At 38.1% G+C, this 24,808-nt stretch overlaps 2 protein-coding genes across 7 annotated transcripts in view; one reads left to right on the top strand and one right to left on the bottom strand.

Moving 5' to 3' along the window:
* CFAP97 (cilia and flagella associated protein 97) overlaps positions 1-24,692 on the bottom strand; it is a 52,028-nt gene extending 27,336 nt beyond the window's left edge. Inside the window, exons 1-2 of one of the 3 annotated variants that reach the window (XM_077144256.1) lie at positions 24,573-24,692; positions 4,255-5,304 (exon numbers count right to left, since the gene is read on the bottom strand). In XM_077144256.1, coding sequence (XP_077000371.1) covers positions 4,255-5,287 — 1,033 coding nt within the window. In that variant the 5' untranslated portion in view covers positions 5,288-5,304; positions 24,573-24,692. Of the gene's footprint in view, positions 1-4,254; positions 5,305-13,948; positions 14,127-24,572 lie in introns of those variants that run through there. The other 2 variants (XM_077144255.1, XM_077144257.1) reach the window with 2 other exon arrangements.
* Positions 23,952-24,808, top strand: part of SNX25 (sorting nexin 25) — a 185,824-nt gene continuing 184,967 nt past the window's right edge. For 2 of the 4 annotated variants that reach the window (XM_077144246.1, XM_077144245.1), the window contains exon 1: positions 23,954-24,698. In XM_077144246.1, the coding sequence (XP_077000361.1) occupies positions 24,282-24,698 (417 nt within the window). In that variant the 5' untranslated portion in view covers positions 23,954-24,281. Of the gene's footprint in view, positions 24,699-24,808 lie in introns of all 4 variants that reach the window. The other 2 variants (XM_077144251.1, XM_077144250.1) reach the window with 2 other exon arrangements.

Here is a 24,808-nt window from a genome sequence, read left to right as displayed (position 1 = left end):
AATGGTGAGAACGGGGAGAAATGCAACTTCCCCAAGTTGAATTCTTGATATTCTCACAAGCAGTGTGTACAACCAAAGCCACAGGCTGAGCCCCCAGTCTTGGGGTTTGTTCATGTGAAACTTAACCCCACAAAGGATAGGTGAAGTCTACTTAAAATTTAGATCTAAGAGTCAACTCCAAGGGAACCTCTTTTGTTGCTCAGATGTGGCCTCTCTCCAGCCAACACAACAAGCAATCTCACCACCCTCCCCCTGTCTATGTGGGACATGACTCCCAGGGGTGTGGACCTTCCTGGCATTGTGGGACAGAAATACTAGAATGAGCTGAGACTCAGCATCAAGGGATTGAGAAAAACCCTAGAATGAGCTGAGACTCAGCATCAAGGGATTGAGAAAACCTTCTCAACCAAAAGGGGGAAGAGTGAAATGAGACAAAGTATCAATGGCTGAGAGATTTCAAACAGAGTTGAGAGGTTATCCTAGAGGTTATTCTTATGCATTAAGTAGATATCACCTTGTTATTCAAGATGTAATGGAGAGGCTGAGGGAACTGTCTGAAAATGTAGAGCTGTGTTCCAGTAGCCATGTTTCTTGATGATGACTGAATAATGATATAGCTTTCACAATGTGACTGCGTGATTGTGAAAACTTTGTGTCTGATGCTCCTTTTATCTACCTTGTCAACAGACAAGTAGAACATATGAAACAAAAATAAATAATAGGGGGAACAAATGTTAACATAAATTTAGTTTGAAATGCTAGCGATCAATGAAAGCAAGGGGTAAGGGGTATGGTATGCATAATCTTTTTTTTCTCTGTTTTTGTTTTATTTCTTTTTCTGTTGTCTTTTGATTTCTTTTTCTGAATTGATGCAAATGTTCTAAGATGATGAATATGCAACTGAGTGATGATATTGTGAATTACTGATTGTATATGTAGAACAGAATGATCACATGTTAATGTTTTAGTTCGTTTGTTTTTTTAATTAATAAATAACCAAAAAAAAAAAGCCAGTCCATCTCTGCTGCATTGCATTCCAGCAGCCTTAGCAAACTAAAACACCCTTTTTTATCACTTCTTAAAAATACTGAGTGATAAAATAACTTGTAAGTCAAGTGCAGACCACAAGCTGACAGTTAATACATCCTTTTTTTTTTCTAATTGATCTATAAATCTTCTATAGAAATTGTGGCTTGGTGAATTTCATCATCTAGTTCTCTTTCTTGCTTTCAATCAAGCATTTCAAATTAATGTCTGACCATTTCAAATCACTTTGTGGTGTATTTCGTCTTTTTATTAATGTAAAACATCCTTCTTGGTTCCTTTCAGTGTTCTTCACCTGGAATCCTATTTTGCATGGCAATAATACTGATACTTCTATTTTCTCCATGCTAAAAACCTGTCTGGCATATCTTTTCTGAAGTCTTCAATTATATTCTTCCTATACTATTTTAAATATCTTTTTAGGATGGATTTAGTTTTTTAAACCCACTGAGAGCATATTCTCATGAACTAAAGTCATCCACATACATTGTGAATAACTGGTAAGTTTTGGCCTCTTTCCCTACAAACTTTTTTTTTTCATTGTTTCTTCTTTTTTTTTTTGTTTTAGAAGTTAAAATTTTTCCCCTTTAAGGGACTACTGTCACATATTTCAGTTCTAATCTTATACTTTTTGGTCTCAGGGCCCCTTTACACTGCTAAAGATTATTAAGGACCCCACAGAATGTTTGTTTATGTGGGTACTACCTACCAATATATGCCAGGTTAGAAATTAATAAACAATTTTAAGGTATTAATTAGAAAATAGACTAATTACATATTCATACAACATATTTTTATAAAAAACAAAAATGAGCAGAAGAATGGCAGTTTTGCTGTTTGTAAATCTTCTAAATTCTAGTTTAAGAGAAGACAGATGGAGTCTCACATTTGATTCTGCATTCAATCTGTTGAATGCAGAAGCCCCTGAAAAACTCTACTATATACTTGTGACAGGTGAGTATAAAAAGCAAATCATGCCTTAGTTTTATTAATGTAAATAGTTTTGTCCTTGCAGACCTTCCCTAAAATGACTGAACTCACTCTTAACTGTTTCAAGTATTAAATTTTTTTTCTATAAGTCCAGTGCCTCTCTGTTTATTTTAGCTTTTCTTAAATATTCCCTAAAGCTTGGTAGTGTGTTGATGGTATCTGAGATTTTGAGCTTACTTATCTTAATCATTTGCTACAGGCTGCCAGTAAAGAAGGGATAAAATGTGGTACCAGGCAGGATGTACTAACAGCTAATCTTTTCAGTAAAGGATGCCTTTTTTGAAATTTATTGCTTTTCTGTATATGTTATATTTCACAATAAAAAAATGCTAAAATAAAAAAAAGAGACCATTTAATGAGAACATTTAATTCCAACCACACCCTATCAACATTTACTTAGTGAAGGCAGGCTTAGGGTGGGAATGGGGAATCTAAAACAGTCACATAATTAAGCGAAAAGAAGCTGCATTTTCAGAAATTCTTACCACTTTTTCTAAAATGGAGACAGCGTTCCAGGTTATTTTAACTTCTGTGCTGTTGCCTTTCTTAAAGAATAAAGTGAAATATGTCTTATGCCTATGTCTCTAAACAAAAGTGGGAAACATGTGGCCCTATGCTCTCATTTATATTATCCTTCTGGTACAATCTCTTCAACAAATGGTTGGGAAAATTGGATATCTACATGTAAAGGAAGAAGTTGGACTCCTACCTTACACATGTATAAAAATTAGCTCAGGTGGTGCAACGGTGGCTCAGAGGCAAGAATCCTTGCCTGTTGAGCTGGAGACCCGGATTCAATCCCTGGAGCCTGCCCATGCCATAAAAAAAATTTAGCTCAAATGGACCAATGCCCTAAATATAAAAGTCAGAATCATGAAACCCTTAGGAGAAAATCTTTATGACCTTAGATTTGTCAATGATTTCTTAGATGTGGCATCAAAAGCCTGAGCAAGAGAAGAAAAAAGATATGAGACCATTAAAATTAAAAACTTTTGTGCAAAGGAAATTATAAAGACAGTGAAAAAAATCTACAGAAAGGGAGAAAGTAGATCTAAATCATATATCTGATAAGGGTTTATATCCAGCATATATAAAGAACTCTTATAATTCAACGACAAAAAGACAAACAACCCAATGAAAACAATGGGCAAAGGACGTGAACAGACATTTCTCCAAAGAAGATATACAAACGGCTAATCAGCACATGAAATGACATACAACATCATTAGCCATTGGGGAAATGGAAATCCAAACTACAAGATGAAAAAATTAATAAAAGGTGTTGGTGAGAATGCAGAGAAATCTGAACCCTTGTACACTGTTATTAGGGATGTAAAATCGTACAGCTGCTGTGGAAAACAGTTTGTGGTTCCTTAAAAAAGTTGAATATATAATTACCATATGATCTGGCAGTTCTACTTTCAGGTTTATTACCACAAAGAAGGGAAAATAGGGTCTCAGATGCTTGCACAAAAATGATCATATCATTTCCACAACAGCTACAAGGTGGAAACAACCCAGTGTCCATTAAACGATGACTGGATAAATAAAATCTGATCTAGCCATACAACAGAATACTATTTAACAAGTTCTGATGCATGCCATAACATGGATGAAACCTAAAAACATGTTAAATAAGCCAGACAAAAAAGGACAAACATTATTTGACTCCATTTATATGAAATATATATAAAAAGTAAATTAACAGAGCCGGAAAGTAGATCAGAGATTACCAGATACAGGGGAGGGAGGAATGGAGTGTTACTGCCAATGACAGTTTCCATTTGGGGTGATGAAAAAGTTTTGGTGATGGATGGTGGTGAATGTAGCCTAACACTGTAAATGTAATTTAACACCACTGAATTTAAAAATGGTTAAAATGGGAAATTTTGTGTTGTGTGTATAACAAATTTTTTTAAAGAATATGTTTCTAGCATTTTGAGTTTATAAGCATTAGACCAAAATCGTGCGAAATACTTTCTAGCCCTAGCTAATTAGTTTTGCAATATACCTCTCACCTGATGTTACAGATAATGACACTGTAGCAATTTTTTTACTAAATAGAATATTTGGTAAAGTTACAATATCAATTTTCTCAAAAACTAAGACATATCTACTAGAAAAATCAATGTAAATTCATAGCATTTAATATTTAACCTCCATTTACAATTAATTTTAATACTTAATCCAACATAATTTTTAAAAAGAAAAGAAAGTTACCTTTCAAGAGATGATTCAGGTCCATTGTGTCATGTAAAACTTTTTGCGTATCTTTGTGGTCTAAATTGGAATCCAACAATGAAGACTTGGAAGTGGGACTGGGCCCACATTTTTCTTTCCCTTTCTTGGCTGCTTTCAAACACTTTGAATTATGCTTTAAATCCTCAACATTTCCATTTACCTCTTGATTCAAATTTTCTTGCCTTTCAATTTTTACTTTTTGATCATTTGATGTGGCCAGTTCAAAAGACTGAACAGGGCTGATGTCTGGGGTTGACAGAGGAGTTACATCAGTTACAGTATCTTCAGATTCCTCAGTGTAGTCATCCACTTTTGGCTTAGTACTTAAAGGTTGTTTTCCTGTTGATTTCATTCCTGGTTTATACTTCTGTTTTGGTGATAAGAGGTTTATACCAGATACATGTTTCTTCAAAGATGGCAATGATTCAGATACACAAATATCAGACCTTTTACCGGAACAATCTGTATCTGAACTTGAAGATGAGGAAGATAAAGAAGAAGAGGAAGAGGAACTAATTTTGGAATATTTTTTATTCACGCTCTTTTTAAAGTTATTAGATGGTTTAGCTGACTTGGACCTGACATGATGTCTTTTCCCATCATCACTGCTTTCCTCTCCATCTGTATAGTAATCATCTTCACCTTTTACAATTTTTGGAATTCTATTTGGAATGGGCAAGTGCATTTTATGTCCTGTTGTAACATCACAAAACTTTTTTGATTTTAAAGACGTGGTCAAATTTCTATTTTGCATAATACCATTCTCTACAGGGCACTCTTCTGAAGGAATTTTCTCTTTTTTTCCATTTCTCTTTTCAGTAAGAAGATTTTCCTTTGTTTGACCTTCAAATTCCAAGTTTACATTTTCTGCATGTTTCTCTATTCCTTCTTTATGGTCATAAACTTGCTTGTCAAGCACTGAGTTACTTTCACATTTCTTTGCCTCTTCAAAGTCACTGTCAAAGAAAGAATGGTCCACTTCACCTTCTGGTACATCTCCAAACCAATCCATGATGGCAAAAAATCTATCTGAAATGTAGGAAAGTGTAATCATCAGACTAAAGAGTAATTTCCAAATACATTTCATTTTTAGGAAGAAATTGCATAATTTTGTCAAATTGAGAAGTTTGGGTACTACACAAAAAGAAATATTAAAATACCAACAAAAGCTCATTGAGTGGGGTTATAGAGTGCTATCAAGTTGTGCCAATGATTCAAAAATAAATAAACCTAGCATTCAGTTCAGAGGAAAATAATAGTAGATAATCAAGGCAGGGATATCACAAACATGGATATGTAGTGTATCCTAAGGAAACCTTACCTTTTATAAATTAAGTACAGTTAAAGTTTAGAATAAAAATGGATGGTGTTAAAATCTCACAGGATGAGCTAAGAAGCCCCAAAACACATTATTTTTGTGGAAACAATAAAAGTTTGTCCTATTCTGCTCCTTCACTGTATTTACTGAGGAGAAGCAGAGAAGAGAAGGAGGTGACTTCTATTAAAAATTACCCCATCCCTTCTTAAAGAGGAACAAAAACTCTAAGATACATACATAGGCCTCACAGGTAGCTCAAATTCTAAATAATTTAATTACAAATTGTGACAAAGACACATATAAAAGATGAGAGAGGGAAGAGTATACACATCTCACTGTGTTAAAGGGGGTCTGGTATTAAGACATTTCATAATAGACAGCTTATAGCTATCTAAAATGGAAAATTCAAGTCAATTACTTAGACATATAGATTTAAACATTAGAAGAAAGAGACGAACATGGTCAGAGTAGTTGCCTCTAGTGTGGGGCAGGGACTACTGGTTTTGTTAAAGACCTTACATTACCAGTTGACCAGTAAACTTATAACTCACTACTTTACAGGAAATTAAAATTGTTTAAAATATTTTAATAGACTCCATGTAGTTGAGGTTAAATTGGAAACTTTACAGATTCTTATCCTTGAAAAAATATTTATCTATCTCTGTTATTAGTTATCTTTGCAGCAGTGCCATCCTATCTTCCACTACTGATAATCTTGTATTCACAGTTTGATCTCCACTTAAAAAAAGATTCTATAAAGGCCAGCTGGTCCAATTACTAGAGACAAAACAAAAAACCCCAAAAGGGCCTGGAGCATCTTATGGCAAGAGAGCACAAATACTTTCAAATATGCCTCCAGCAGTGATAATAAAGAATCCAGTTTAAAGAGGCTTCCAATGGACAAGTTAGCACAGAAAAACAAAAAACAAACAAACAAACAAACAAAAAACCAAACCTGAAAAATTAATAATTGCATAGAAAGCCATGGGTAGATGCTATTCAAAAGGAGCAAAGAGTATGAGCTATGATAAAGGAAAGGCATAAATTTTCAATAATAATAGCCAACAGTCTAATTATGTGCTCACAAGACTCGAATTTTAATTAATCCCATTAAATCAAATCATGCTGGATAAGATTTATAATCTGTATTCTAAACCAGGCTAAAATACTTTGCAACCCTTTACTTGTCACCCTGTAACCTAAGATAGAAAAAGAAGTATGAACATGATTTGAAAATAAACCAAACATAATATGATAGGTGGAGATATGCGTAGTAATACATATTTTGCTGTTATTGGACATTTTTGTTTGCCTCTAAGCATTTGAAAATTTAACAGACTTTGACATATTAGAGTTAAAAAATATAACTAACTTAAAGAGTTTAATGGGATGTGATTGATTAAATCAGTAGATTTAGCTATATTAGATTTATAATGCTTAGAAAGATTTTCTTTGACAGATGTGAAACCATGCCTTGTCAGGTATCTAAGTATTAAGAAAATAGGATATTTTAAAATTTTAACTATGATGTTAATTAAGCAAGTTTGCAAAAGGTGTCAAATGTACAGGAGATGTTTTATAAGATAAGTGAAAATTAATCAAAGTACAAGTGAGTTTTCAAATTCCAATGAAATTATTAGATTTAAACTGAAATAAGATGTGTAAGCAGATCTTCAAGTTTAAAGAAAAATTAGACTACAATATTTATATTTATGGTGAAGCTATACAGAGAAGACAGAAATAATTTAAATATTAAAATGAGAAGAATTATTTCCAACATTTAAAAATGTAACAAAGGTACAATAATCAAAGCAGCATGGTACTGACCCAAGGACAGACATACAGACCAATGAAATGGAACCGAGAGCTCAGAAATCAACTCTTGCATTTACGGCCAACTGCGTTTTGTCAAGGGGGAAAAGACCACTAGATGAGGAAAGAATAGTCCCCTTCAACGAATGGTGCTGGCAGAATTGGATTTCCTTTTGCAAAATAATGAAGGTGGACCCCTACATTACATCTTACGCAAAAACTAACTCAAATGGATCAAAGCCCTAAATATAAGAGCCAGAACTATCGAACTCCTAGAGGAAAAGGTTGGGAAGCATCTTCAGGACCTTGTGCTACACAATGGTTTCTTATATTTTATACTCAAAGCACAAGCAATAATAACAAAAATATATAAATGAGACCTCATTAAAATAAAAAACTTAGTGCCTCAAAAGACTTTTCTTTTTCCTTTTGTATGCTGTATGGTAGGGGTCACATTTCATTCTTTTTCCATGTGACTATCCCATTATGGCAGCACCATTGGTTGATTTTTTAGGGGGGAAGTGCATGGGCCAGGAATTGAATCAGGGTCTCCCACATGGTAGGCGAGAATTCTACCACTTAACTATCCTTGCATCCCACCTCAAAGGACTAAAGCATGAAAGTAAAATGATAACCTGTACAATGGGAGAAAATATTTTCAAACCACATATCTCATATGGGTTAATATTCAGAACACATTAAAAAAAAATCCTTCACTTGACAATAAAAAAGACAAACAATATAATTTAAAAATGGGCAAAAGGCTTGAATGGACATTTCTCCAAAGAATATATACAAATGGCCAAAAAAACAACATGTAAAGATGATCAACATCTTTAGCCATTAAGGAAAGGCAAATGAAAACCACAATGAGATATCATTCCAAACCCACTAAAATGACTACTATCAAAAAGAAAATCACAAGTGTTACATAGGATATGGAGAAATAGAAATATTCATTGCTGGGGGGAATATAAAATGGTACAGCTGCTATGGAAGCCGGTTTAGCAGTTCCCCCCAAAATTAAACATATATATAAATAAACAAAGTTAAGTATAAAATTACCATATGAGGGTAGTACAATGGTGGCTCAGTGGCAGAATTCTCACCTGCCATGCCGGAGACCTGGGTTTGATTCCCCAAGCAAAAAAAAAAAAAAAATTAACATATGACTTGGAAATCCTACTTCTAAGTACATATTCCAAAGACCTGAAAGCAGAGACTCAAACAGATATTTGCACACCAATGTTCATAGAGTCATTGTCCATAATTGCCAAAAGATGGACACCACCTAAGTGTCCATCAACCAATGAAGGGATAAACAAAATGTGGTATATATACACAATGGAATATTGTTTAGCTATAAAAAGGAATGAAGTTCTAACACATGCAACAACATGGATGAATCTCAAAGACCTCAGGTTGAGTGAAATAAGCCATACACAACTGGACAAATATTGTATGATGTTACTGATGTGAAATGATTAGAATAAGCAAACTCATAGTCAGAATGTAAACTGTAAGTTACAGGGATAGGGTGGGCATTGGGAATAGGGAGTTAAGGCTTAAAATGCACAGAGTCTAAAATACAGGCATATGTTGTTTTATTTAGTTTCGCTTTATTGTGCTTCACAACCGCTGTCTGCTTTTAATAAAAAAAGGCTATTGAATTTTGTGGCAACACTGCAGGTAAGTCTATTAGCAACACTTTACCAAAAGCATGTGCTCACTCCTGCATCACATTTTAATTATAGTATGTATACTGTTTCCTTAGATATACTGCTATTGTACACTTAACAGCCTATGGTATAGTGTGAACATAATTTTATGCGCACTGGGAAACCAAAAAACTTGTGTAATTTGCTTTATTTGACATTTGCTTTATTGTGGGGGTCCAGAACTGAACCTGCAATACATATGAAATATGCCTGAAAAAGTTATCAGGGGTTGGAGGTGGGGCTAGGGAATGGAGAGTTAAGGCTTAAAATGTACACTGTTTCTATACGGAAAGATGGAAATGTTTTAGTAATGGATATTGATGATGGCAGCACGTCGTGAATTAACTGCACTGAAATATATATCTGAATTTGTTTAAAAGGGGAATGTTAGGTTATATATATGGTGCTAGAATAAAAATTTTTTAAAAATCCATGGAACTGCACAACATAAACAGTGAATGATAATCTAAACCATGGACTATAGTTAATAGCACAATTATAAGAATATGTTTTCATGAATTGTAACAAATGTATCATACCAATGCAGGGTATTAATAGGATGGGCAAGTTTCACTTAGATATTGCTACTATCATAACTTGTCAAATCCCATTCAAAACCATCTCAGCCAATCCTAAGACTCTACAAAGGTTCTATGCACTAGAGTTAACTGTCCAGAAACCTATGACCTCCAAATGGGTCTCTGGACCAGAGAAATCCTGAAATGCAGACGGGCTAGCCTTTCTTCAACATCAACTGGTTCCAGACCCTTATTCCATACTATCCACAGCCCCTTTCAACATGAAAGAGTTAGAATGGCCAAAGCCTAAATACCCCTAAAGAGTGAGAGAAATATTAAAGTTGGCAGAGTTACACAAAAGAAGGTCTGGTTTAACAAATGAATATGAGCGCTGAATCAGTAAACCGATATTTCTTTTAGTCTTCAGTACCTTGGAGCAGCTAGAAATAAAAACCTAAAATTGTGGAATAGTAACCCATACCAAACTCTGAAATCTGTTCTATTACAACTAGTTGTTGCAATGTGCTGTGAAATCTATTGCTTTTTTGTATATGTTATTTCTCACAAAACAGAAAAAAAAAGAAGGTAGAGTATAATAGAGAAGATAGGATTTAACAAATGCACCTAACTGTTGAATCAATATATTGATATTTCTTTTGGTCTCCAATGTCTTAGAGCAGTTAGAAAAAAAGAAAAATTGTGGAACTGTAACCCATACCAAACTTTAAAATCTGTTGTATAACTACTTGTTAAATGTACTTGGAAATTTATTGCTTTTTTGTAAATATGTTAATTTGCACAAAAAAAGTTTAAATAAATAAATAGGACGCTATATGGGAATCCTCTGTTTTATGCATGATTATTCTGTAGACTCACAAATTCTCAAAAAAAAAAAAGAGGAGAGTATCTTTCTGATTAAAAAAAAAATCCCATTATAAATCTCCTCAAATTTCAAAAGCACAATGCTTCATAACATACCCCAGAACATATTTTATAATCTACAGGTCACAACCCAATGTAAAAACCAATTCAGAATGTCATGCCAACCATCAAACTACAGTAAGAAGTAGAACAGAGTAGAATAAAAATGTCATACACATTATTCAGAATAAGTAATGTTGCATGAAATCTTTGTTTCCATTATTTAAAAATATATGTGTATGGGTCTTGATGCAAAATCTATTCTTCTGAGGGTGTCAGAGAGTGCAAAGTGATGCTAGTCTATAAAAGATGAAAAACATGATCAAACGGTAATACCCCTGACATTGGGAGGTGAAAATATCTCTGGCAACGTGGGATATGACTCCCAGGGATGAACCTGGCCCTGGCACCGTGGGATCAACAATGTCTTCCTGATCAAAAGGTGGAAAAGAATTGTAATAAATAAGGTATCAGTGGCTGAGAGACTTCAGAGTCAAGAAGCTACTCTGGAGGCTACTCTTACACAAGCTTCAACTAGATATTGCTCTTTATCCTGGTTTGCCAAACCCCAACTCAAACTATTCCTGTCAACCCTAAAAATCATTTAGGGGCTTTATCTGAGATTCTACAAAGGTTCCATACACTATGATTACTTTCCAGAAACCTACAACCTCCAAATAGGTTCCAGGACCACATAAGTCCTGAAATGCGGAGGAGACAGCCCCTCCAGAATATCAACTAGTTCCATCCCCCATCCCATATTATCAACAGCCCTTTTCAACATGAAAAAGTTAGACTGGGCATAGCCCAAATACCCCTAAAGAGCAGGCGAAGGATCAAAGGTGATGGTGGAATTACACAGAGAAGGTCAGGTTTAACAAATGAATATGACTGCTCAATCATTTTACTGATATTTCTTTTAGTCTGCAGTACCTTAGAGTACCTTATGCAGGCTTCAGTTAGACATTACTACCTATCATAGTTTGCCAAACCCCAACCAAATCAATTCCTGCTGTCACGGTAAGGTTCATGTGTCAACTTGGTCAGGTGGTGGTGCCCATTCATCTGTTTGGGCAAGTGCAGGCCTGTCTGTTGCTATGAGAACATTTCATAGAATTAAATCATGATCACATCAGCTGTATCCACAGCTGACTGCATTTGTAATCAGCCAAGGGGAGTGTCTTCTGCATTGAGCAAAGTTTAATCACTGGAAGGTTTTTCAGGAGGATTCAGAAGGGACAGTCTCTCTTCCTGCTTTGGCTGGTGAGCCTCTCCTGTGGAGTTTGTCCAGACCATTCATTGGAGTCATCAGCTTCATAGCCTGCCCTATGGATTTTGGACTCGACATTACCATGGTTACGTGAGACACTTAAATTTTATATCTACAGATATTTCCTGCTGATTCTGTCTCTCTAGAGAACCCCAGCTAATACAGCTTGGTATTGAGAGTGGGGTGGTTCTTAAGAAGCAGAATCTTAAAAATGGGTTTTTATGATTTGTTTTCTACTCTGATGGGACTCAAAGGCACTAAGGACTCTGATTCCCATAATCAGAATGACTGATGAACTCTGTTTCTCTAGAGAACCCTAGCTTATAAACCTGCCAACCCTAAATAACACCTAAGGCTCTATCTGAGAGTCTACAAAGCTTCTGTACACTATGATTACCTTCCAGAAACCTACAACCTCCAGATGGGTTACTAGGCAAGATAAGTCCTGAAACCCAGGGGGGCTACCCTCTCCAGAACATCTACAAGTTCCATCTGTCTTATCCCATATTATTGACAGCCCTTTCCAATATAAAAAAAGTTAGAATGGGTATAGCTCAAATACCCCTAAAGAGTGGGAGAAAGGTCAAAGGAGAAGGTGGAGTTTTAACAGAGATGATAGGATTTAACTAATGAGCATGACTGCTGAATCATTATACTGATATTTCTTTCAGTCTCCAGTGTCTTGGAGCAGCTAGAAGGAAAAACCCAAAATTGTGGAACTGTACCCATACCAAACTCTGCAATCTATTCTACAACTAATTGCTGGGGTGTGCTTTGCAATTTGTTTTTTTGCATATATGTTATTTTTCAAATTAAAGAAAAAAAGACACCAAAAAACAACAACAAAATCCTTGTAGTGTTCTTGTTTTTTTGTAACTTATAGTTTTCTGTCTTGCTTGTCTCCTTACCAGAATGGTAGCACTAGGTATCTTGCTCATTTTTGTATCACCAGTGCCTAAAGCAGGACCTGACAAACATTAGACATTCAAAGAATGTTTATCCAATAAATGAGTTTGGAGTTAGGGGATTTAATATTGAGCCCTAGAGCATAAAAGCAGAAAAATCACTTAGTTTCCCACTTTGGTCCCTCGCCCTCCCACCCCTCACCAGAATTAACTATTCCTTTATCTGCATTTCCATGGCCCAGTCATGTAGTCTCGTAACAGTTGTAAGCATCTGCCTTACTCAGTGGTCAGGCATAGCGCATGAAGACTTTTCAGGAATAAATTCTGTTTCATACTATCCAACAGATAGGGTTATTTGTAAGCATTTAAATATCCAGGTGATTTAACTTTTACAGCAGAATTTATCCAACGATTTTATCAGCCAAGCAATCCTTTTGATAACATTTACTTTAAACTTCGTGAGATTCAATTTACATTCCAGAATAAAGAAGAAAAAGGACTGCTTAATAAGGTTGTAAACATTCTTTTTAAAAGCATATTGGGAAAGGTAAAAATTAAATGACAGGTCTATGAGACCATAAAAACCCTTTTGGTACTCAATTGCAGGCAGGTTTTTCCCAAAGTGGCCTGGGAATCACTTGGTCGCTCACCAACTGAATAGCTCACACAGAGCCAGGAGCAGAAATAACGCATCAGAGAAAACACAAAGAACATGGCATTTTTTGATGCTGGCATTTTGTTAGTGTGACATTATATTTCTGTAGGTACATACGTAATAGGCCCAAGAGAAGGCTCTCCCTCCGTTTCTGGGTACCCGAAAACCTCTGTCCAAAGTAAACACGTGTTTTCCAAATCCCTACCCCACCCTCGCCAACCCTGGGAGTTAGCAGAAGGCAACTCCTCGTCCCTCACGCCTCAGGGGTCATTTCAAGTCAGCGGAGGTGGGCGGTGGTGGCTACCGCCCGGCCCCAGGTCGCGACCACATCTTAATCAGAGCCAGACCTCGACCACCACGAACGCGTCCGGAGGGCCCGGCCCGGCTCTTTCCGCCCCAGGGCCCCCCAAGACCGGCGCGGGCCGGCACAGCCTTTGTTGTGGTTCCAGCCGCCGCCCGAGGGTCTGGCCGAGCCGGCGGGCTGGTGGGGAAGGGCACCGCCTGGCCCCAGCAGGCCGGCCTCTCCTAGCTCTGGCCCAAGCTTCCTTACACATACCTTGTGTGCTCGCCGCCGCCTGGGTTCCGGGGAGGGGAGACGAATCCCGAACGAGGGAGGGGGGGACTGGTCACGCCGCCGACGGGGAACGAGAGGCCTCCGAACCTCTCCCCGCGGTGCCGCCGTTCCCACCCCTCCACAGTCACCGCGGCTCACGCGCACGGGCACGCGCACGCGCACGCGCCAGCGCGCTCACGCAGCCCCTCCATGCGGCCCCGGGCGACGCCGAGCTCCGAGGCCGCCCACATCGCGCTTCCGGGGGCGGAGAGAGCGGAAAGGGGAGGAAGTTGCGGGCGAGAGCCGCGGGTGCTGCCTGCAGGGGGCGGTCGCCAAACGCCCGCGTCCGCGGGGCTGCTCGAGCCTGGCGTCATAGAGCGCGGTGGGAGTCCGGGGACTTTTGAATGAGAAGGATAACGAGGAGAAAGAAATCGTCCGAGTGTGTAGGGGCCCAGCGCATTATTAACGTATTACTGCTGCTTTCCCTCATTGTTCACGGCAGTGTGCTTTAGGCCTGATTCTTACCAAATCAGCACTAATGGGGGAGGCTGTGTCTTTGCGACAAGGCTCAGTTCAAACAACGAATATAGTACTATAGGTTAGGGGCTGGTAAGGCTTAGAAAGTCTTCTGACCACTGCTAAACCAGATAAGTAGTTACAAAGAAAAAAGATCTCTGCAACCTATATTGAATGCCATAATTTTTCGTTTTTGAACGCTCAGGCATATGGTTAATTTAAGTACGGTAGAATAATGACAACACCCTCTACAAAAGATGTTGGTGTCCTAATCCCCAGAGCCTGTAAATCTGTTAACTTTACATGGCAAGAGAGAGATAGCTGATTAAGGATCTTGAGATGTTAAGATTAATATGGTGGGCCCAATGTAAGCACGAGGGTCCTTAGAAGGTTAAAGTAATAGGAAATGTGATCACAAGAGCAAGGGGTTGATGTGCTGGGAGGAAGGAACCATGAGCCAAGGAGTGCAGGCCAACTCCAGAAACTGAAGGAACAGGAAAGGGATTCTACCCTGTAGCCTCCAGAAGCATTACAGCCCTGATTACACCTTGATCTTCATTTTTTACCCTCATAATTTTAGGGAATAAATTTGTGTTGCATTAAGCCACTACAGTTTTTTTGTAATTTGTAACAGCTGCATTGAGAAACTAATAGAATAGGTACTCAAAATTTTCCATTAAAGTGCCAAGAAAGTTAGGAACTACCAGTTTAACTATATCCTAGGGTATCCCAGTAAGGAATTGTCTTTATTTTCCTTCTTCACAATGCATCTTGTACTTATTGGCATTAATTTACAAATGACTTCCTACTCTTCTTAGGCTAAAAGGAAGAATAGATTTCATTTAATCCTGCTTGGTAGAACTATTCTGGTGTTGTTTCCCAGGTATAGTTGTCCCTTCTGTGGTCAGAAGTCTATTATTTCTTGGACTTTAATTGTGACTCTTTTTTCTGGATCATGTATTTTTAAGTTTTGCTTTTTCCATAGGATCTAAGACAGGGTTCTGCAAAGAGTACTTAGTCGTGTATACTGAATGAATGAATCAAGGAATGTGTGTTCTAGATTGTAAGCTCCTTCAGGACAGAGATTTTATTTCCTTTGTGTCTTTTCATAGTTCTGGTCATAGAAGGTCATCAGCTCATGGATGGAAAAAAAACAAAAACCTTCCCAACAGTCACTAAATTTGGACTCTTTTGTCTGGAAGGATATAATTAATAGCATCATTCTTCCCATTTAAAAACATTTCTTAAATACATATAAACTTGTTGAGGCAGAATATAGGCTTTGCTAATTCTTTTGAGAGCTACTGACACATTTTCATATTATTGGCAGTTTTTTTTTTCATTTCTGCTAAACCTCTTTAATATTATGAGCAAATGTACTCCCAATGGAAAACTTTTTTTTTAGATTTAGGAGTCAAGTTTTGAAAGATAAAATCTTTACTGGCTTAAAATTTATAAACCAATTTGAAATTAAGTAGTTAAGTTCATGTTTTTTGAGTATATAATGGGGTGGGTCAAAATATCTGAATGCCATAACAAGTGTAGGAATTTGAGAAAGCAAAATGACTTAGCTCAATTATAACCAGCTCTGTGAATCACTCCTACCTCCTCTTTTGCCTCCAAAGAACTTGAAATACCTTGATTATAATATGTGCCAAATAGTTTAATACTTTTTTCCTTTTCCTCTGTCTTTCCCTATTTAAATGTGAACTCTTCAAGGGCAGGAATGATATTTTATACTTTTTTCTAACAGCAACTAGTTAATCTTTTTTATTGAATGAAAGAACTAAGAGAAGTCACAAATTACTTTCCAGTACAAGCTATTTAAACACAATCTGTTTAAAAGCCAGACGAGTGTCATTATTATTGTAGCATTGTGATTGTAAGGATATTAATAGTATAATGTAAAAAGCAATTTATTTTGTTCTTTGAAATTACATAACTTTTAACTGTTGTATTTGAAAGATAGGCTAATGAAGAAGATTCCTATAATTTAAAACTAATCAATTATCACTTGGGACTTACAGGCAACTAGCTGTGTGATTTTTGGAAAACTCATTTAACTTCTCTGAACCTTAGTTTCCTCACCTACAAAATGGGATTAAAATTCATACCTTATATCCCTTATGGATATAGACTCAAAAATCCTCAACAAAATATTAGTAAACAGAATTCAGCAACATATTAAAATTATACAGTGACCAAACAGGATTTATCCCTGGACTGCTAGGCTAGCCTACAATCTGAAAGGCAATTAATATAATGCACCATATCAATAGAAAAAAGGACAAAAACCATATGATCATTTCAATGGATGCAGAAAAATCATGTGACAAAACCAACACCCTTTCATGATAAAAACATTCAACAAACTCAGAACAGCAGAGAAATTTTTCAACTTGACAAAGGGCATTTACAAACCACCCACAACTAACATCATACTTAATGGTGAAAGACTGACCTCTAGGGCAGGCCACAGTGGCTCAGTGGAAGAGTTTCTGCCTGCCATGCCAGAGACCCGGGTTTGATTCCCGGTGCCTGCCTGTGTAAAAAAAAAAAAGAAAAACTGACCTCTAAGATTGGAAAAAGACAAGATGTCCACTAGTGCCACTTCTGTTCAACATCGTATTGGAAGTTCTATCTAGATCCAGGAAAGTAAAATAAATAAAAGGCACCTAAACTGTAAAGGAGGAAATAAAAGCATCCCCATCTGTAGGGACATGATCTGTAAACAGAAATCTCACTAAAATCTGTTAGAATTGATACAAGTTTCAGCAAGCTTGCAGGACACAATCAATATAAAAAATACAAACTACTATTTCTATATATTTCCAAAAATGAAATTAAGAAAACAATTCCAAAACAATAGATCAAAAAGAATAAATTACTTAGGAATCAATTTAACAAAAGAAGTACAAAACTAAATGAAGACCAAAAAAAGAGGAAAGGTATCCCATATCAGAAGACTTACTGTTAAAATGGCAATACTCCCTAAATTGATTTACAGCTTCAATTCAATCCCTATCAAAATTCCAGTTGACTTTTTTTTTTTAAATCATCAGGCTGATCCACAAATTCATACGGAAATGAAAGGAACCCAGAATAGCCAAAACAATCTTGAAAAAGAAGAGCAAAATAAGAGAACTTACACTTCCCAATTTCAAAACTTACTACACAAAGCCTCAGTAATCAAGACAGAATGCTACTGATAAAAGGATAAAAATATAGGTCAGTGGAATACAATTAAACACACATTTATGGTCAGTTGATTTTTCAGCAAGAGTGTCAAAATAATTCAATGGGAAAAGAAGTCTTTTCAACAAATTGTTTTGTTTTTTTTAAAAAAAACAAAAAAACAAGCAGATATCCACAAGCAATGAGGTTGGGGTGGGCCATGGTGGCTCAGCAGGCAGAGTTCTTGCCTGCCATGCCTGAGATCTGGGTTCGATACCCAGTGCCTGCCCAAGCAAAAAAAAAAAAAAGAGAGAGAGAGAATGAAGTTGGACCCCTTTCTTAAACCCTACATGAAAATAGACTCAAAATAGATCAAAGACTTAAGCATAAGAGCTAAAACTAGAACTCTAGGAAGAAAACACAGGAGTAAATCTTCATGAACTTGGAATAGGCAAAGTTGCTTAGATACAACAACAAAAGCACAAAGTGAGAAAAAATATATAAATAAAGTGGATTTCATCAAAATTTAAAACTTCGTGCTTCAAAAAATACCATCAAGAAAGTGAGAAAACCCACAGAACAGAATTTAGTATTTGTGAATCACATATCTGGTAAAGATCTAATATACAAAATACATACAGGACTCCTACAACTCAACAACAAAAAGACAAACAACCCCATTTTTTTTTTAAATGGGCAAAGGATTTGAATAGATGTTTCTCCAAAGAAGATATACAAACAGTCAATAAGCACATGCAAAGAAGCTCAACATCATTAGTCATTATGGAAATGCAAATCAAACCCACCATGAGAGACCACTTCAAACCCCCTGTGATGGATGAGGAGTACCTCGGATCTTCCCACCCTGCTGACAGCAACGTAAAATGGTGCAGCTTCTTTGGAAAATCAGTTACATGTAGATTGACCATATGACCTAGCAGTTCCACTCCTTGGTATATACCCAGAAGAAATAAAAGCATATCTCCACACAAAAACGGTACAAAAATGTTCCAAACAGCACTGCTCATATAGTCAAAAAGTGGAAACAACCCAATGTCTACCATCCGATAGATAAATATCGTATATCCATGCAATGGAATATTACTTAACGAGACAAAGGGATGAAGTTCTGATGCATAACTACAGCACAGATGAACTTACAGACATTGCGCTAAGTGAAAGAATTCAGATGCAAAAGACCATGTACAATTCCACTTCATATCATAGGCAACTCCAGAATAGGCAAATCTGCAGAAGCAGAAAGTAGAGTAGTGGTTGCCGGGGCTGGGGACTGCTGGGGGACAAAGGGACTGGCTGCTAATGGATACAAGGTTTCTCTCTTTTTTTTTTTTTTTGCATGGGTAGGCATCTGAAATCGAACCCGCGCCTGCTGAGCCACTGTCCGCTTGTTACAAGGTTTCTTTTGGGAATGATGAAACCTTCTGGAATCTGATAGTGGTGATGTTATGGCAACTCTGTGAATATATTAAAAAAAACATTGACCATGTATTTTAAATGAATGAACTGTATGGCGTGTAGATTGTATTTCAATAAGATATTTTAAAAAATCAAAAAAAAAAAATTCATACCTTATCTCCTTCATAGAGTTATGGCAATATGTTTTTAAAAGGATTACCAAAAGATAAAGCTCCCATTCAAATATGAGATACTTTTATTACTATTTCTTTTGCCTACCCAATTATTCTATATATATTAAAAAATATATTAAAGTTTTTCATTCAAGATTATTTATTAAGAGCCTACTCTGTGCCAAACTCTGCTCTGGACTCTGATTCTCTCTAATACTATATTTCCCAAAGTAGTTTTTCTAACAGCAAATAAATGAAAAATCTTCTAGGTAGTTTATAGATATTTATATAGTATTAAGTACATAATGTTAATCTTGATTAAAAATCCTCTCTTAATTTAGCCAAGTACATTTTATCAATAATTGTGCACTGCCTACTTTATAGTTTACTCTGGTCATGACAAGTACAGTCAAACATGATATTAGATCAGTCTAAAAAATTTATCGGCACACATTTATTTTGAAGAAATTAGATAATAGGTAATCACAATTTATTTTCTTTCTTTATAATCTGCTGACAAATAATACTGGATTTCAAAAATCTAGATCACCTTTATACATTTTTTTTATGCTTCATGTTCCATAACCTGAAAATAGCTGAATGGTATGGAGCATATGCTACCAAACTTCCAGCTGGCCAACATAAATAAATAGCTGTACGCTACTTCCTTGCCCCTATCCTTATCCAGGTTCTTTTTCTCTATTTCATAGGTAGGCGGGAACAGATTATGAAGAATAATCAATTCCAGGAACAAGAAATATGGACTTTAATTTATATGCCGTGAGAACTTACTACGTGCTACTGATCTTGGGGAGTAGCCAGATGACCCACTAGAAAGTGATTAATGCAGCCTGTCAAAAGTAACAACAAACGAAAAGTAAATAGTGATAGGTTGTTAAAGTAACGGATCCAGTGACTCTTGCCTTCTCATGTTTACCCCCCCTGTGTGGTCCCTCACTTATTTACCCCTGGGGGTGGGGCGTGTGATTTGCTTTGACCAATGGGACATTAGCAAATATGACAGAAGCAAAAGCTTAAAAAAAACTTGCATGCTGCTTTCCTGAGAATGCTATGTGAAGAACCCTGAGCTAAACTTGGAGGATAAGAGCACAGGGAACAGAAACGAGCCGTTATCAACCGAGGCCCCCTAGACCAAGCAGTCCACCTGCCAACTGACGACAGTTTCATGAATAATCACAGGCAAGAACAGCAGAACTGCGCAGCTGATCCCAACCCAAATTGCTGACCCATAAAATCATAAGCAAATAAAAAGAATTTTATTTTGGGGGTGTTTTTTTTTTAATGCAACCATTGACAACTGAAACATAATATCCCCCTAAATTTCAGGTCAAAACTTAGATAAATTGAAATGATCCTTTTTGGAAAGTTTACGCTTGTTATGATTTATCTCAATACCAGCTAATTTAATTTACAGTACTTTCCTTTTTTTCAATTCTTTTTATCTTTGCAGATGAATAAAAAGACATTTCTGCCTGAAAATTTCCTAATATGAACTTTGCTTCTTACTAATATGGAAGACCACTCAGCATAATTTATACATATGCTCAGGTATTTCCCTCTCAGAAATACTATAGTATGTATCTTTAAAGATTTAACAATATACTATTTGCTTGTAAAGTATTTTATTATTTTCCGCCTTTTTGGAGTCTGGCCTTACTTATACCCATATATATATGAACTCCATGAGCCAAGTTTATAAGAAAGATAAAGGAGTTAATTGACTTGTTATGATCTTACAGTGAGTCAATAGAAGAAAGTAGATCTTTAAACTCATGCTCATGTCTTTATTTACAGTTTTCCCCCAAATGGTCAAGGGCAAAAACTGTGGTTTTCTCTCTGGTCCTGCACCTACCTCCAGGGTGGGCCAGGGGCTTATAGAGAAACATGCTAAATAGTGAAGGGTCAGGGGCATGCCCTGTTTTGAGAGACCCATGTTGTCCTCTGTTTACTTACACTGTGAAGCAGCTTCAACTGGTCAATATTTTTTTTTTCATATTTATTATCTTAAGTTTATAATATCCCTCTGAGATAAGGCAGATGTTATTATTCCTATTTTATATAAGAAAATAATGCCTGTCAGCATATGCTGGCTGATAAAGAATTAAAGAAATTATCCCTACTTAACTTGCTCTTTGACCCTCAGAACTGATAAGACTCCACTGTGACTGCTGAAAAAATACAACTGGATTTTAATTTAAAGGTGAATTTAGGGGCTTATCTCCCTCAGTGCCTCCTAATCCCAGTTACTAACTTGAACCGCCTTTCCTTCTCTCAATGTTCCTCAAACATTGCACAGGGTAGAGGCCCAATTTTGTTTAAGTAAATGAATGAAATGTCTGCTAACAATAATATAGCATATGCTTCACGTAGTTTTCTGACCAGGGGTCAGATCTTCAGATCTGTAATACTCTTGGCAACAGTAGAGTGATATATTAGGAGTTACTCACCCTGACTCTGAAACATTAGACCAGTTTCTCCTGGCTGGCTAAGACACCAGCTATTCTCACAAAGCAACATAACATCACTTCTTAGGCAGGGAATACAGGTCTTAGGCTCATGGATTTGAATCTTGATTTTTTTTTTTTCTAACCTTTAATATGGGATGATAAATCACAAGGTTTTTAGGGAGTATCAGGGCAGAGCAATTAAATGCATAAACTCTGAAGTCAGACCACATGGGGTCAAAACCAAATCCTAGCTCTGATACGTATTAGCTTTGTAATATCAAGCAAATTATTTGACTTTCTGTGCCTCAGTTTCTTCATGTGTTTTATGGAGACAGTATCTATCAGGGTTATTGTGAAGATTAATGAAGAAATTCATGTCTAATGCTTAGAACAATATCTGGCAAATGGAAAGTGTTCAATTAGTTACCATTGTTGTGAGCTGTGGATTTAACCTGAAAATGTACATAAAGCCCTCAGTACACAGTCGTTAGCAAGTAAAAGTGCAAAAAAATAGAGATATGATTGTTAGTGATGACAAGCAATCATGCTTGATTAGAAATAATTTGGATTTCTAGGAGCCCTTAGAAACTTTAAGGAGCCCCAGTGGGATGAATATTAACTATTCTAAAGGCAAAAAGACTCCTACAAAATCAATTGTACTGCTTTATAAAAATAAAAAAGAGGAGGAAGGAAAGGGGAACAGGAATAATAGTAACTTCTTTGGATGCCATCATCTAGACATGGCAAAGTCACATCTGGGATAAGGCCCTCATTTTCTATTTTTGATCTACAAGGTATAAGAGAGAATGAGTACTAATTAATATAAGTGCCACATGAGTACTAATTAATATTTAAAACTGAAAAAGCTTTTTAAAAATGACAAATGTGAGTACATTTTTATAGGTATAGGTAGACAAGATAATTCATGTCTGTGCTGTTTTTTTAGAACTAAATGTTAGGGATAATTTTTCAGACCTCTTACTTATCTCCCATTTGAAATTCAAACGTTTCCAAGGAAATTTATTAAGACATGCTCTGAATACACAGGTGGGCTGTGTATCCCAACACTCACAAGTATTTTTTCTCTTGAATAATAACCTCTTAGATAATAGTTTGTTTTAAAAGAATCAATATCCACTAAATGTTTTAATTTACTTCGTATGAATGTTGTCTTTTTCTTTGTTGAAATGACAAGGTCATAAAACATATTTATAGATGGAATGATTCCTTATAGAAAAACGCAGTATAGTGACAGTATTTTGAAAATATATTTTAAAGTGTATTTTTCTTAACTATGCTCCCTGGGAAGCAGGCTATCACTCAACTTATTGGAAAACTTTTAACATATTAAAATCCTTCATTAGATTAAATACAGTCTTGAATATAGTCTGTATTTCCACTGCTTCCCTCATCTATTTGCCACTCCCCTTTCTTCCTCTTTCCATTCTTGATTTGCCCTTTCTAGTCTATCACCTCTCTTTTAAATAATCATTAATCTCTTTAGTTATCCCTTTATTTCCATTATCCATTAAAGATACATGCTGCTTTATTGGTCTTAGTAGTAAGTGCTAATGTATATATAGCATATTGGCATCTATCTTTTCAGTAAGCATTATCTGTATATTAATTGCTGGGAACCAAATTGGGAGAAGCAGAAAATATGTACTCTAAAAATTATTTGGATCACTTTCAATGCGTGGGTACTAGCATTTGTACTGAATAGCTGGCACCAGAAATACAAGGAATTGGAGCCAAAGTGATTATGGAAGCTGTGTACACTCTCTGGCACCAAGCATACTTCTGTGGGCCTTTCCATGACTAGGAATCGTCGGCTTCATTTACTCCCCCACATTTGTGATTCCTTAAGGCGGTTGGGAGGGGGAGGGAAGAAGGGTGGTAGAGTGAAACTGTTAAAAGTGAGGATGAGGCTGGATGCCCAATACATCTAAATAGGTGTGAAAACAAGGCAGATATTTGGCGACTGAAAATTACGCAAGGAGGTTACTCATCAGTAATGTGCCGAGAGCATTCACCTGAGCTGGGGAATGACAACTGCTTCTGACACCTGCAGCAAATTTTTCCATCAACACACGGTTGTGTTGGGGGGGCGTTAGGGGGACGCCGGAAAAAGCAGTTTTCCCAGTGATTGGTCGCCCCCTCCTCGCAGGGACGGGGGCGGGCTCCGCCCCCGCGCCGTGGGTGGGCGCCTCCAGGCTGTCACTCACGCGGGCCCCGGCCGCTCTCCGCCCCCAGCCTGACACGCACTTCAGGGCCGCCCTAGCCCCCGCCCCGCCAGCCTCGGGCACAACACTGTCCGGCGACCTGGCCGCGGCCCGGTGGGCAGCTGCGGACCTCGTACCGGCTGACGGCACTGAGGGGTTACCGAGAAGGGCTCGGCGGCGTCTGTTGGAGCCGTTTCCTCCCCGCCGTGGGCCGCCCGCGAGGGCATGAGCGCGGACTCCCTCTGCCTCGGGAGCGGCGGCGGGAGCGGCGAGGGGAGGAGGCGCCGCGCGAAAGCCACCGTCCGAGGCAGCGCCGGGGGACAGCAGGGCGGGAGATGTGCCTGTCCTTAGCGGCACAGGAAGCAGCATGCACCCCGATGCCACCGACAGCAGCCGCGCCGGCCTCAGCCCGCTGCGGGCAGCAGGCGCCGGCGGCCACCTCAGCCACCCTGCCCGGAGCGCCCGCGGCGAGTCGCGGCCGAAGCCCAGGGAGGAGGCGGAGGCGGCGGAGCCGGGAGGCCGGGGCGGCGGGAACCGGCGTGTGCCCGGGGCCGCGGCCGCCCTCGCCGCTGTGTCCCTCTGCTGCCTGGGGCCCGGCTGCTGGCAGGCGGCGGGAGGCGGGGGCCCGTACACCCTCCTGCTCGGGCTCAGCCTGTACCTGGTCAGCGCCGCGGCCGCCTTCCTGTTGGGGACCCTGCTCGCCCTGGTCTGCCGGAGCCGCCGAGCCCTGCCGTCCGACTTCGCCGCCGCCTGGAGCCGGCTGGCCGCCCGCCGCCCGCCGCGGGTGAGTACCGGTCTCGCCGCCTCGCGCGCCGCGGGCCTCGGCCGGGGCCTCGCGGCTTCCGGTGCGAGCCGCGGCGCTCCGAGATGTCGGGGGTGGCTGCGTGCCTGGTC

This window comes from Tamandua tetradactyla, chromosome 26 (genome assembly GCF_023851605.1).
Source record: "Tamandua tetradactyla isolate mTamTet1 chromosome 26, mTamTet1.pri, whole genome shotgun sequence".
Lineage (NCBI taxonomy): Eukaryota > Metazoa > Chordata > Mammalia > Pilosa > Myrmecophagidae > Tamandua > Tamandua tetradactyla.
The sequence above is the reverse complement of the archived record's forward strand: the minus strand, read 5'-3'. Positions and strand labels throughout refer to the sequence as shown.